We start from the raw sequence: 13022 nt of genomic DNA, 5'->3' as shown, positions 1-13022 counted from the left end.
ATCCATTGGTCTAGGCATTAAGTATCAATGGCTGCTAACCTAGCAAAAAGGGCAAAAAGACTTGGCTTACTTTGGCTCTTGATGCAAGAATATAATGCTGTCTATAGTCTTACCAAAAAGGATCAAACCTCCTATCCAGCTGTCTTTTTTATTTTCGAGATGGAGTCTTGCTCTTGTTGCCCAGGCTGGAGTGCAATGGCACAATCTTGGCACACTGCAACATCCACCTCCTGGATACAAGTGATTCTCCTGCCTCAGCCTCCCAAGTAGCTGGGATTACAGGCATGTGCCACCACGCTGGGCTAATTTTGTACTTTTAGTAAAGATGAGGTTTCTCCTTGATTAGGTGGGTCTAGAACTCCAGACCTTAGCTGATCCGCCCACTTTGGCCTCCCAAAGTGCTGGGATTACAGGCGTGAGCCACTGAGACTGGCCAGCTAATTTTTAATATTATTTTTGTATTTTGTGGAGACAGGGTTTTGCCATGTTGCCAGGTGTGAGGCGCATCCCTGTAATCCCAGCACTTTGGTAGGCTGAGGAGGGAGATCACTTGAGCCCAGGAGTGTAAGACCATGGCAACATGGCAAGACCCCATCTCTACAATAAATTTCTTTTTCTTCTTCTACTTTTTGTTTGTTTGTTTGAGACAGAGTTTTGCTCTTGTTGCCCAGGCTGGAGTGCAATGGCTCACTCTCAGCTCACTGCAACCTCCTCCTCCTGGGTTCCAGTAATTCTCTTGTCTCAGCCTCCTGAGTAGGTAGGATTACGGTGCATGCCACCACACCTAGCTAAATTTGGCTAAATTTTGTATTTTTAGTAGAGATGAGGTTTCATCATATTGGTCAGGCTGGTCTCGAACTCCTGACCTCAAATAATCCTCCCACCTCGGCCTCCCAAAGTATTGAAATTACAGGCATAAGCCACAGTGCCCAGGCCAACAAATTTCTTTAAAAAATTAGCTAGTGTGCTGGCAGACACCTGTGGTCTCAGCTACTTGGAAGGCTGAGGTGGGAGGATCCTTTGAGCACAGGAAGTCAAGGCTACAGTGAGCCGTGATCATGTACTGTACTCCAGTCAGGGTGACAGTGAGATCTTGTCTAAAAAAAACAGCTGGTGTAGTGGCTCACATCTGTAATCCCAGCACTCTGGGAGGCCGAGGCGGGCAGATCACCTGAGATCAGGAGTTCGAGACCAGCCTGGCCAACATGGTGAAACCTCGTCTTTACTAAAAATACAAAATTAGCTGGGTGTCGTGGTGCCCGCCTGTAGACCCAGCTATTTAGGAGGCTGAGGCAGGAGAATCACTTGAACCCGGGAGGCGGAGGTTGCAGTGAGCTGAGATTGCCCCATTACACTCCAGCCTGGGCAACAAGAGTGAAATTCTGTTTCAGAAAAAAAAATTAGCCAGCAGTGGTGGTCGCTCGCGTCCATGGTCCCAGCTACTCTGGAAGCTGAGGTAGGAGGATCGCTCAAATCCTGGAGGCAGAGGTTGCAGTAAGTCGAGATCGCGCCACTGCGCTCCAGCCTGAGCGACAAAGCGATACCTCGTCTGAAAGCAAAAAGAAAAAACAGCTAAGTGGACAAACAAGAGGAAATGGGTAGGGATGAATATAGGCAAAATATAAGTAGCCGAGGGAGGTGGCCTTATTTTCGCACCTATCAATGCGCAGGCTGAGCTCCTGACTCTATACCTACCTACAGGTTCTATAAGACAAGTCAGTTATTCCACCCTCTAAAAATCTCTTCTCTCTTCTGCCCCCGCTAGACTAGTATCCTCTCCTTAAAGCTGCCAACACCCGAAGCTAAGTTGTCTGTCATCCAGGAACGCGTCTGAGGGCAGGGAACAAATTTATTCATTTTAATCGAGCTCTGCACTTTGTCTAGCACGGAGCTGACAGCAGAATGCAAATAAAGGACTAAATAAACGACAGACTACTCAAGGTTTCCTTTCTCCTTCGCTTAAGAACTTCTCAGGCCACGCCCCTAACTCAACTCAGGCCCGCCCCTTCCGCATTAAAGCCCCGCCCCGACTCCGTCCCCGCCACCCTTTACATCCCTCCCCTTTCTCTTAAAGCCCTAGGAAGACTAGTGGAGTTTGGCGCCAACCGTGTTTTTTTTTTTCTTCCAAAGGCGGGAACTAGTTGTGAGCGCTGCGACGTGCTTTGCGTCTGATCTGATTGGCCGTAGGCACTCAGTCCCGCCTCCGTACCCTAATTGCGCTCTGGTATTGGTGGAGATGCCAGGGAGACCTCGGTGGGCAGAAAGGAACCGGGGTTGTCTTGGGCCAGGCAGGGCGGGTAAGTTGCGGTAGGGGCCCGGTCCGTGCGGGGCTGCTAAGGAAGAGGCTGCATGATGCGGTAGTCCCCCGAGCAGAGGTCGGCGGCCCCCGAGAAGCCAGATAGTCGGAGGGAGAGCATCTGGAGCGGCCAAGTAGGTCGGGGAAGGGCCGCGCCGGAGGTCTGGCCCCGCAGGTAGTCATGTTCCCTTCGCCCCCGGTACAGCTTCTGGGCTTGCACCCTGCGTCCATCTGCGGTACCTCGAGAGGATCTGGGCGGGGGCTAGGGGCGGGCGTGCCGAGGAATTACTCCTTCGGCCGCTCGCCCTGCCCCTCCCCCCGTCCACTCTCTCCTTGGAATATACTCTTAAAAGCTTTCGGATGGAATTCTTTGGAGAAATGGGTTTCCTGGAGTGTCAGACGATCATTGATCTTGGATGTTTCCGAAACACTTATTTAGGCATCAAACCAACAAGCCTAAATAAGTTTATTTTAATCTCTGCAGCGCCTAGATCCATCCTTAGCACATAGTAGGCCCTAACTGGTATCCACTTCCCTCGGCCTCTCAGAGTGCTGGGATTACCGTCATGAGCCACCGTGCCTGGCCTCTGTTAGACGTCTTTATCTGGATGTCCTACACATAACTCAACATGTCTTCGTTGGTTCTCCATTGCAATTAAAGCATGACTATCCTCCAAAGCTAGAAACATGAGAATCGTGTTTAACAAATTGGGAATTTCATTAATTCAACAGATATTCTTTTATTACTTGCCATTCTACCAGGCTGTCTGCTGAGAGCTGGGGGGGATACAGTGAGAGTTGGGGAACAGAACAGAGATGGTCCTAGTCTTTTTTTTTTTTCCCATTTGTGTTGTCACCAATTGTTTTTGTTTTTTTTGAGACGGAGTCTTGCTCTGTTGCTCAGGCTGGAGTGCAGTGGCGTGATCTAGGCTCACTGCAACCTCCGTCTCCAAAATTCAAGCGATTCTCCTGTCTCAGCCTCACAGTAGCTGGGATTACAGGCCCGCACCACTGCACTTGGCTAATTTTTGTATTTTTAGTAGAGAGGGGGTTTTACCATGTTGGCCTCGGCCTCCCAAAGTGCTGGGATTACAGGTGTGAGCAACAACGCCTGGCCTTAGATGCTCTTTAACTGATCTGAGGGTAGACTAAATTTTCTCCAATAGTACTTTGGATGATTCCATCTTCACTTGATTTGACATGCAGTTTTGTGTGTGTATGTGTGCACGTGTGTGTGTGTTTTGTTGCTTCTCTTTCCATAGCATTCTGCCTTGTTTTCACTAGAAAATAACTCCCTTTGGTAATGTGATCTTTCATCATACTATGATTTAGGAAAACCGGCATGATTGGATTTGACAATAAATGCGCATGTGTAAGCTGTGAGAAAAACCCAGAATCGTACATAGAAAACCTTTCCCCAAACTAAGAGAGAGCCAAGAGACCAAAGAATGACTCAGACAAGTCCAGCTTGGGAAATAGATACACTAATAAGTTTATGTATTACAAGGCACTCCTGAATGGCAGCAGGACAACTTTAGAAATTCGTGCTGCCCTTTGTTTATAAAATGTTTTTAAGTTGACTCTCTGGCTCATTGCCTACTGTGTTTAAGCCATGAGACTGTTTTTCTTGGTAGGTTCTCAGATACTCTCCGGATGTTTGGGTTCTCAGGGTCACTTGCTCTTCAGTTGAGTACCATGGCCTTGGCTCACCTCCTGTCCTTCAGGATTCAGGCAGCATACAAACCCCCTCCACTACATAAGCATATATGTCAATTGGTGGGAGCAGAAGTATGCAGGTGCAGGCTTGCTAATAATTTCATGCCAAGTGGCCAGAGTGGCCATAGTTCAGTGGCCATAAGCATCATTCATTGGGTTTTAGTGGTAGACTAGAGGATGCAAGATAAGTTAGTGATGAGAGGTGGTTCTTTTTTTTTTTTTTTTTGAGATGGAGTTTCACTCTTGTTGCCCAGGCTGGAGTGCAGTGGCATAATCTTGGCTCACTGCAACCTCTGCCTCCTGGGTTCAAGCAATTCTTCTGCCTCAGCCTCCCAAGTAGCTGGGATTACAGGCACTCACCACCATGCCCTGCTAATTTTTGTAGTTGTAGTAGAGATGAGGTTTTACCATGCTGGCTAGGTTGGTCTTGAACTCCTGACCTCCGGTGATCCACCTGCCTCAGCCTCCCAAAGTGCTGAGATTACAGGCATGAGCCACCTTGCCCAGCCTGGTTGTTTGTTTGTTTGTTTTTTTACTGTTTTGGATTCTTAAACGTTTCTAGTTTTTCCACAAACAACACTGGTAACTATTATATGTGAAATTGTTGGGTCAAAGAGTATTGTAACATTTAAACATTTCATCAAATTTTTAATCAAATCAAAGCTATTGCTAAATTGCTTTTGTGGAGCTTTTACCAGTGTACACTTGAGAGAGCTATATGAGAGTACCTGTTTTCTCACACACTTGTCAACCTAGTGTACTATCAAACTTTGTTATTTGCTTATCTTACTGTGTTATTGGTGAAAACATGTCAGGAGTCCCCCAAACCACCCCTAAGTTTGATGATTTGCCAGACTTATAGAATTCACTATGTAGTTGTACTCACAGCTATGATTTATTAAAATCAAAGGATACAAAGCAGTCACTTTAACAAGGTTAAAGTTCTCATGGTTTTGATCCCAGCGGAGTCACACACTTATCTGTTTATTCCCCCAGCAACTAGTGGTAGCAGGTGTGAAATGTTGTCTGTCCGGGAAATATGTTAGAGACTCTGCCCAGGCTCTTTATTGGGGACTGGTCACATAGGCCACCTCTGCCTGACATGTACTAAAATTTTAAGACTCCCAGAAGGAAACAGGTGTTTATGATAGACCAAATTGTTTGTATGAACAGTTTAGGCACCTTGAGCCACTTTTTATCTGTCTGGAAATTGTGGGAACCCTCCTGAAATCTGAGTTCTTAGACTCCAGCCAAGGGCCCTTAGTTATCAGCCTTTCTAATGATAAATAGCCATGCCTGGCTATGCCAACACTTTCCTACACAACGTGGCATATCTCTTTGTTTTGTGTTTCCTTAATGATTAGTAAAGTCAAACATCTTTTAGTTCCAAAAGCTTTGCTTTTATTTATTTTTTTAATGATTTGTCTGTTCTTTTTGATTATTTTTCTATTTGGTCTAAGTGATTAATTTTTTTGGTATGAATATTTCTCTTTTTTAGTTTTTTTTTTTATTTTTAAGTAGAGACAAGGTTTCACCATGTTGGCCAGGATGGTCTTGATCTCCTGACCTCATGATCTGCCTGCCTCGGCCTCCGAAAGTGCTGGGATTACAGGCATGAGCCATTGCACTCGGCCAAATATTTCTTGTTAGTATTAGTGTGTGCGTGTTGTGATAGCAGTGATCGTTCTTATTTTAGCGCAAAAGTTAATTTGTATTTTGGTCTGTTTTATAAAATTAGCATCATTTACTTAGTACATATCTTAATCATATTAACAAGTTATTTTTTCTTTCTTTTTCTCTTTTTTTTTTTTTGAGACAGGGTCTCATTGTGTCGCCCAGGCTGCAGTGCCGTGACAATCTCGGCTCACTGCAAACTTTGCCTCCCAGGCTTAAGTGATCCTCCTGCTTCAGTCCCCAAGTAGATGGGACTACAGGCACATGCTACCATACTTGGCTAATTTTTGTATTTTTTGTAGAAATGGGTTTCACCATGTTGCCCAGGCTGGTCTCAAACCTGGGCTCAAGCAATCCACCTGCCTGGACCTCCCAAAGTGCTGAGATTATAGGCATGTTAAGATGCCTAGCCATATTAATAAGTTTAAAATTTTTATTTTATAGTTTTGACTTTTTCCTGGAAAATATTAGGCACTTTTTTTGATAACACAAATCTCCTTTTAAGAATGGTAGAGAGGCCGGGTGCGCTCAAGCCTGTAATCCCAGTACTTTGGGAGGCCGAGGCGGGTGGATCACGAGGTCAAGAGATCGAGACCATCCTGGTCAACATGGTGAAACCCTGTCTCTACTAAAAGTACAAAAAATTAGCTGGGCATGGTGGCGCGTGCCTGTAATCCCACCTGCTCAGGAGGCTGAGGCAGGAGAATTGCCTAAACCCAGGAGGCGGAGGTTGCAGTGTGCCGAGATCGCGCCATTGCCCTCCAGCCTGGGTAACATGAGTGAAACTCCATCTCAAAAAAAAAAAAAAGAATGGTAGAGAAAGAGGCCTGGCACGGGGGCTCACACTTGTAATCCCAGCACTTTGGGAGGCTGAGGTGGATGGACCGCTTGAGACCAGGAGTTCAAGACCAGCCTGATAAAACCCTGTTTCCACTAAAATAACAAAAATTAGCCAGGCATGGTGGTGTACTCCTGTAACCACAGCTATGGTACACTCCAGTAATCCCAGCTGCTCTGTAATCCCAGCTACTCGGGAGGCTGAGGCACGAGAATCGCTTAAACCCAGGAGGTGGAGGTTGCAGTGAGCTGAGATCGAGCCACTGCACTCCAGCCTGGGCAACAGAGTGAGACTTTGTCTCCAAAAAAAAAAAAAAAGAATGGTAGGGTGAACTTTATCAATGTGTCTAAATTCGAAAATTGCTAGGTTTATTCTCTGAATTGTCAGGTGTAACAGTGAAAATTTTAAAATATTTAATACCATAGGTGGTGACTATCAAAAGGAAATAGGATCATGGCAGCAGATGATGACAATGGTGATGGAACAAGTTTATTTGATGTCTTTTCTGGTAAGAGCTACTTTTAATTGTCTTTCTAATTTCCTTTTTTTTTTTTTTTTTTTTTTTTTGAGACAGGGTCTCCCCCAGTTACCCAGAGTGGAGTGCAGTGGCTCCATCAGTAGCTCACTATGACTTCAGACTCCTGAGCTCAAGGAATCCTCTTACCTTAGCCTCCTGTGTAGCTAGGGCTATAGGCACATGCTACCACGGCCATCTAATCACTTTATTTTTTGTAGAGACAAGTTTTCACTATGTGGTCTAGGCTGGTCTCTAATTTTTGGACTCAACAACCCTTGCTTTTTGCCTACCAAAGTGTTGGGGTTACAGGTGTGAGCCACTATGCCTGGCCTAACTTTATTTTTTAAATTACAAAATCATTTACCTATTCTAATTGGAAACACAGTCATTGTCAATGTTTTCTTTCTATACATAAATGAAATAATACAGTAAAGTACCTGGCACATGGGAATGCTTAATAAATGTGAACCTACTGTATGCTTTCAAGCCTCAGAATATAGTCAAATTAGTGATTTTGTTAATATGAATGATAATTATTTTTATTCTTACATCCAAAAATATATAAGATTGGTATTTGTTACTCTTGAAGTTAATATTTTTAGTAAATGCAGTGATGGTTGTTTGTTATTCAGGAAAAAAATTGATAGGATGATTAGTTTGAAAAAGAGATGACTGTCAATACCTGGTAGTAAAGTAAGCTCATGAAAAATAATTTTTTTTTTTTTTCTTGAGAAAGAGTCTCACTCTGTCACCCAGGATGGAGTATAATGGCATGGTCTCGGCTCACTGCAACCTCTGCCTCCCGGGTTCAAGTGATTCTCCTGCCTAAGTCTCCTGAGTAGCTGGGACAGGCACGTGCCACCACACCTGGGTGATTTTTGTATTTTTAGTTGAAATGAGGTTTTACTTTGTTGGCCAGGCTGGTCTGAAACTCCTGACCTCGTTATTCACCCACCTCGGCCTCCCAGAGTGCTGAGATTATAGGCATGAGCCACGGCACCCGGCCGTTTCTGAGATTTTCTATGTAATAACTGTGTGTGTCTGTGTGGTTTTTTTGGAGACAAGGTCTTCCTCTGTCAGCCAGACTGGAGTACAATGGCATAAACATGGCTCACTGCAGCCTCAACTTCCTGGGTTCAAGTCATCCTCCTGCTTCAGTCTCCTGAGTAGCTGGGACTATAGGCATCTGCCACCACTCTCAGCGAATTTTCTTTTTTTTGTAGAGACAAAGTCTCACTATGTTACTTAGGCTGGTCTCCAACTCATGGGCTCAAGCAATCCTCTGGCCTTGACCTTCCAAAGTGCTGGGATTACAGGTGTGAGTCACTGCACCTGGCCACCATGTAGTAACTTTGGATTGAATAGTCAACATTGTAAATGAAATGTTATAGAGATACTGGATGCTGTTATATTCCTCTGAAGAGTTGTTTTTAATTTTAGCAGATACTTAACTGAACTTGCACTTCGGTCTCTTCTGTAATAGCAACTGAAATCTGTATTTTAGGTTTAGCTGGCTTTTTCTACCCTTTTTTGAGGGTCACTCAGCGATATGGGCAGAATTTGGATAATGCTTTTTGTGGATCTCTGTAATTCCCCCTTCATGTACTAATCACTGTTATTACCCCAAATTCTTTTCTCCAGTTCTTCAAACTACTAGGACTGGAGATTTCTATCTTTGAGTTGTTACTGCCCAGTGTAGCAACAACTAGGGCCTGTCTTTCTACAAAAAGCAGTAATAAAAGGGAACAGGGAACTTGTGAGATGCTGTTTTCTTTCAGTAGTCATTACTCTTTCAGTTTTTGCCTACTTTAGGTTGTTCTCTGGCTCTTTAGATAGCTTCTAATATTTTCTTTAGTGTTTACGGTGGTTATCTGCAGGAGGATTGGTTTCGTAAAAACTACTCTGCTATAACTGGAATTGGAACTCTTTCACTAGAATATATATATATATATATATATATATATATATATATATGTGTATATATATATGAGAGACAGAATCTCTCACTGTCACCCAGTCTGGAGAGCAGTGGCATAATCATGGCTGGCTACAGCCTTGACCTGGGCTCAAGCAGTTCACCTCGGCCTCCCATGTGCCACCACACCTGGCTAATTTTATTTATTTATTTATTATTTTTGAGATGGAGTTTCGCTCTTGTTGCCCAGGCTGGAGTGCCATAGTGCTATCTTGGCACACTGCAACCTCCGCCTCCTGGTTCAAGCGATTCTTGTGCCTCAGGTTCCCGAGAAGCTGGGATTATGGGCACCCACCACTATGGCGAGCTAATTTTTTGTATTTTTAGTAGAGACAAGGTTTTACCATGTTGGCCAGGCTGGTCTTGAACTTCTGACCTGACGCAAGCCACTCTGCCCAGCCAATTTTTATTTTTGATATGCTATGTTGTCTGGTCTTGATCTCCTGAGTTTAAGCAATCCTCTCCTCGGCCTCCTAAAGTGCAGGGATTATAGGTGTGAGCCACTGCAACTGGCCTCGTTAGTATATTTTTTAAAGTGAATTTTTGAAGTATATATTTGAGGTAGTTAATAAATAAATCTATGTGACAAAATCTTCCTATTTATAATAACTATGTGTAGACAAACCTCTCTCCTCTCCCTCTCTCTCTCTCTCTCTTTCTCTCTCTCTCATTTGAGACATGGTCTCGCTCTGACATCCAGGCTAGAATGCAGTGGCACGATGTTGGCTCACTTAACAACCTCCACCTCCTGGATTCAAGTGATTGTTGTGCCTTAGTCTCCCTAGTAGCTGGGATTACAAGCATGTACCACCACTCCTGGCTGATTTTTGTATTTTTAGTAGAGACACAGTTTCACCATGTTGTCCAGGCTGGTCTCAAACTCCTGGCCTCAAAAATGGTCCTCCCACCCTGGCATCCCAAAGTGCTTGGATTATAGGCAGGAACCACCACGCCTGGTCTTTTTTTGTATTTTTAGTAGAGACTAGGTTTCGCCATGTTGTCTAGGCTGGTCTTGAACGCCTAAGCTTAAGCAATCTGCCTTCCTCAGCCTCCCAAAGTGCTAGGTTTACAGGTATGAGCCACTGTGCCTGGCTTATCTCTCTTTTAAAGCAAAACTATTAAATCTCTTTCTTTTCCTGGTCCTTCAGTGCAGGAATGGAAACATCTCAGTGCCTAAAGTCATTTTTAACTAGTCTTTGGCTTTTCTTGCAGCTTCTCCTCTTAAGAACAATGATGAAGGCTCATTGGACATATATGCTGGGTTGGATAGTGCTGTTTCTGGTATGTGAGTTCCATAAAATAGTTTCATTTTCTTTGGTCTGTTCATTGTGTTTGTTTTGTGGCTGCCAAATTCTGGTATAACTCATAGCTCCTAAACAATTTGCCCATTCTTGAAATTACACTGAGTTAATTAATTCTTTTTTCTTTTCTTTTTTCCCCCCATGGTAACTTCCAGAACCCATTCTTAACCAAAGCTTGATCAGAAAAACAAATTAACACACAGGTTTTTTTAATTCATCTAGATCTCAGATTTAATTGGACCTTGTGCAAAAATATTTTCCTACGCCTCCTGGGTTCAAGCAATTCTCCTGCCTTAGCCTCCTGAGTAGCTGGGACTATAGGCATGTGCCACCACACCCGGCTAATTTCTTGTAGTTTTAGTAGAGATGGGGTTTCACCATGTTGGCCAGGATGGTGTCGATTTCCAGACCTGATCCACCCACCTTGGCCTCCCAAAGTGCTGGCATTATAGGTGTGCGCCTGGCCTCACTAGGTTACATAATATTAGAACATTTGAAAAGTGTAAGTTATTATAAATATTTTTAAATGTATCGGTAAGAGTGGTATGCTGAGAATCTAATGACCTATTCAAATTAGGAACCTTTCCTATAATCAGATTTCTCAAAGTTTTGAACTATGATCTTCACATCTAATTTGGTTGACACAACCATTTCAAATAAACTGGTAGTCCATCTGTAAAATCAGTATAAATTTGGAATATAGGAGAAGTGAAATGTAGGTTGAAGTATAGGAGATGGAGAAATGTATAACTCTTTGAAGTAGACAAAACATCAAAAATGTAACAAGGCCAAGTGCAGTGGCTCATGCCTGTAATACCAGCACTTTGGGAGACCGACGCAGGTGGATCACTTGAGGTCAAGAGTTTGAGACCAGCATGGCCAACATGGTGAAACCTTTTTTCTATTAAAAATAAAAAAAACATTAGCTGGGTGTCGTGGTGCATGCCTGTAGTCCCAGCTACTCAGGTAGGCTGAGACAAGGGAATCACTTGAACCCAGGAGGTGGAGGTTGCAGTAAGCCAAGATTGAGCCACTGCACTCCAGCATGGGTGACAGAGGGAGACTGCATCTCAAAAAAAAAAATAAAAGGGTGTAACAAATATTTTCAGTTTGATAGGCCAAGGCGGGTGGATCTCTTGAGGTCAGGAATTTGAGGCCAGCCTGGAAAACATGGTGAAACCCCATCTCTACTAAAAATACAAAAATTAGTGGGATGTGGTGGCGTGCACCTGTAATCTGAGCTACTCAGGAGGCTGAGGCAGGAGAATGGCTTGAACCTGGGAGGCTGAGACTACAGTGAGCCAAGATTGTACCACTGCCACCACACTCCAGCATGGGTGACAGAACGAGACTCAAAAAACAAAACAAAAAGTGTAACAAATATTTTAATGGAAGGGTTTTTTTTATTTTTAGACAGTGCTTCCAAATCCTGTGTACCATCAAGAAATTGTTTGGACTTATATGAAGAGATCCTGACTGAAGAAGGAACTGCAAAGGAGGCAACATATAATGATGTATGGGTTGCCAAAATTATTAAGGACAGTTAGTTTTGTAAAATTCTGAAGAGCAGTCAGCTGCTTAGTTTTGAATAAATATTTTGTTTAGGAACTTAGCTTTTAGTCTAATAAATATTTAAGTTAGTTTCTGTCTTTAGACCTGCTTTTTAAAGGAATGTTTTCTGAATACTTGTCTAAATTTAGTTAAAATTTTGCTTGATTCAATTTAAGCATCTGAATATAAAACCTCAACAGGCAATCTGTTCGAGAACATTTTTTTCTTTTCATTACATGTACTAAGTTAAATTGTATGTTGCATAAAATGTCCTGAGACATTTTTTTTTCTATATTTGAATTTTAAGCTTTGGATGTTGAATGTCAAACTAAAGAAAATAGATTACTGGCAGGCTTAACTTTAAAAACTGGCAATCTTTCTGGTAGTAGACCTCATCTGGCTTGTTAGTGGATTGATTTGCAAATTTTAAAATATTTTGAAATGCCATTTAAGCTAAGAAAATAATTTTGAATGATACTTAAATTCTTTTATATTTTATAGTTGCAAGTAGAATATGGAAAATGTCAACTGCAAATGAAAGAGCTGATGAAAAAGTATAAAGAAATACAGACACAGGTAGGGTATAAATCAAAACATAAAAAACAAATTACCAGGTACAATGGCTCACACAAGTAATTTCAGCACTTTGAGAGGCAGTGGTGGGAGGATTGCATGAGGCCAGGAGTTTGAGGCCAGCCGTAGCAAGGTAGCGAAACCTCATCTCCACTAAAAAATGTTTAACAATTAGCTGGGTATGGGCCCCTGTAGTCTTAGCTACTTAGGAGGCTGAAGAAGGAGGACCCTTGAACTCAAGAATTTGAAGTTACTGTGATTGTGCCACTGCACTCCAGGCTTGATGGCAGAGCAAGACCCTGTCACTTAAAAAGATAAAAAATGAGCCGGGCGCGGTGGCTCAAGCCTGTAATCCCAGCACTTTGGGAGGCCGAGGCGGGTGGATCACGAGGTCAAGAGATCGAGACCATCCTGGTCAACATGGTGAAACCCCATCTCTACTAAAAATACAAAACATTAGCTGGGCATGGTGGCACGTGCCTGTAATCCCAGCTACTCAGGAGGCTGAGGCAGGAGAATTGCCTGAACCCAGGAGGCGGAGGTTGCGGTGAGCCGAGGTCGCGCCATTGCACTCCAGCCTG

The 13022-nt window shown here is 43.3% G+C and overlaps 1 protein-coding gene across 9 annotated transcripts in view; it reads left to right on the top strand.

Annotated features, from left to right (window-relative positions):
- Positions 1 to 2244: 2244 nt before the first annotated feature.
- Positions 2245 to 13022, top strand: part of CASP8AP2 (caspase 8 associated protein 2) — a 28734-nt gene continuing 17956 nt past the window's right edge. For 5 of the 9 annotated variants that reach the window (XR_004267950.1, XR_004267949.1, XM_032275245.1 and 2 more), the window contains exons 1-5: positions 2245 to 2471; positions 6950 to 7032; positions 10229 to 10297; positions 11731 to 11831; positions 12370 to 12444. Coding sequence is in view for 7 of the 9 variants with exons in the window: in XM_032275245.1 (XP_032131136.1) it covers positions 6978 to 7032; positions 10229 to 10297; positions 11731 to 11831; positions 12370 to 12444 (300 nt within the window). In the remaining 2 variants the exon portion in view is untranslated. Of the gene's footprint in view, positions 2472 to 6949; positions 7033 to 10228; positions 10298 to 11730; positions 11832 to 12369; positions 12445 to 13022 lie in introns of those variants that run through there. The other 4 variants (XM_032275241.1, XM_032275244.1, XM_032275246.1 and 1 more) reach the window with 4 other exon arrangements.

This window comes from Sapajus apella, unplaced genomic scaffold (assembly GCF_009761245.1).
Source record: "Sapajus apella isolate SASKATOON/1434 unplaced genomic scaffold, GSC_monkey_1.0 scaffold6, whole genome shotgun sequence".
Lineage (NCBI taxonomy): Eukaryota > Metazoa > Chordata > Mammalia > Primates > Cebidae > Sapajus > Sapajus apella.
Note: the sequence above shows the minus strand (reverse complement) of the source record. Positions and strands in the feature narration are given on the sequence as shown.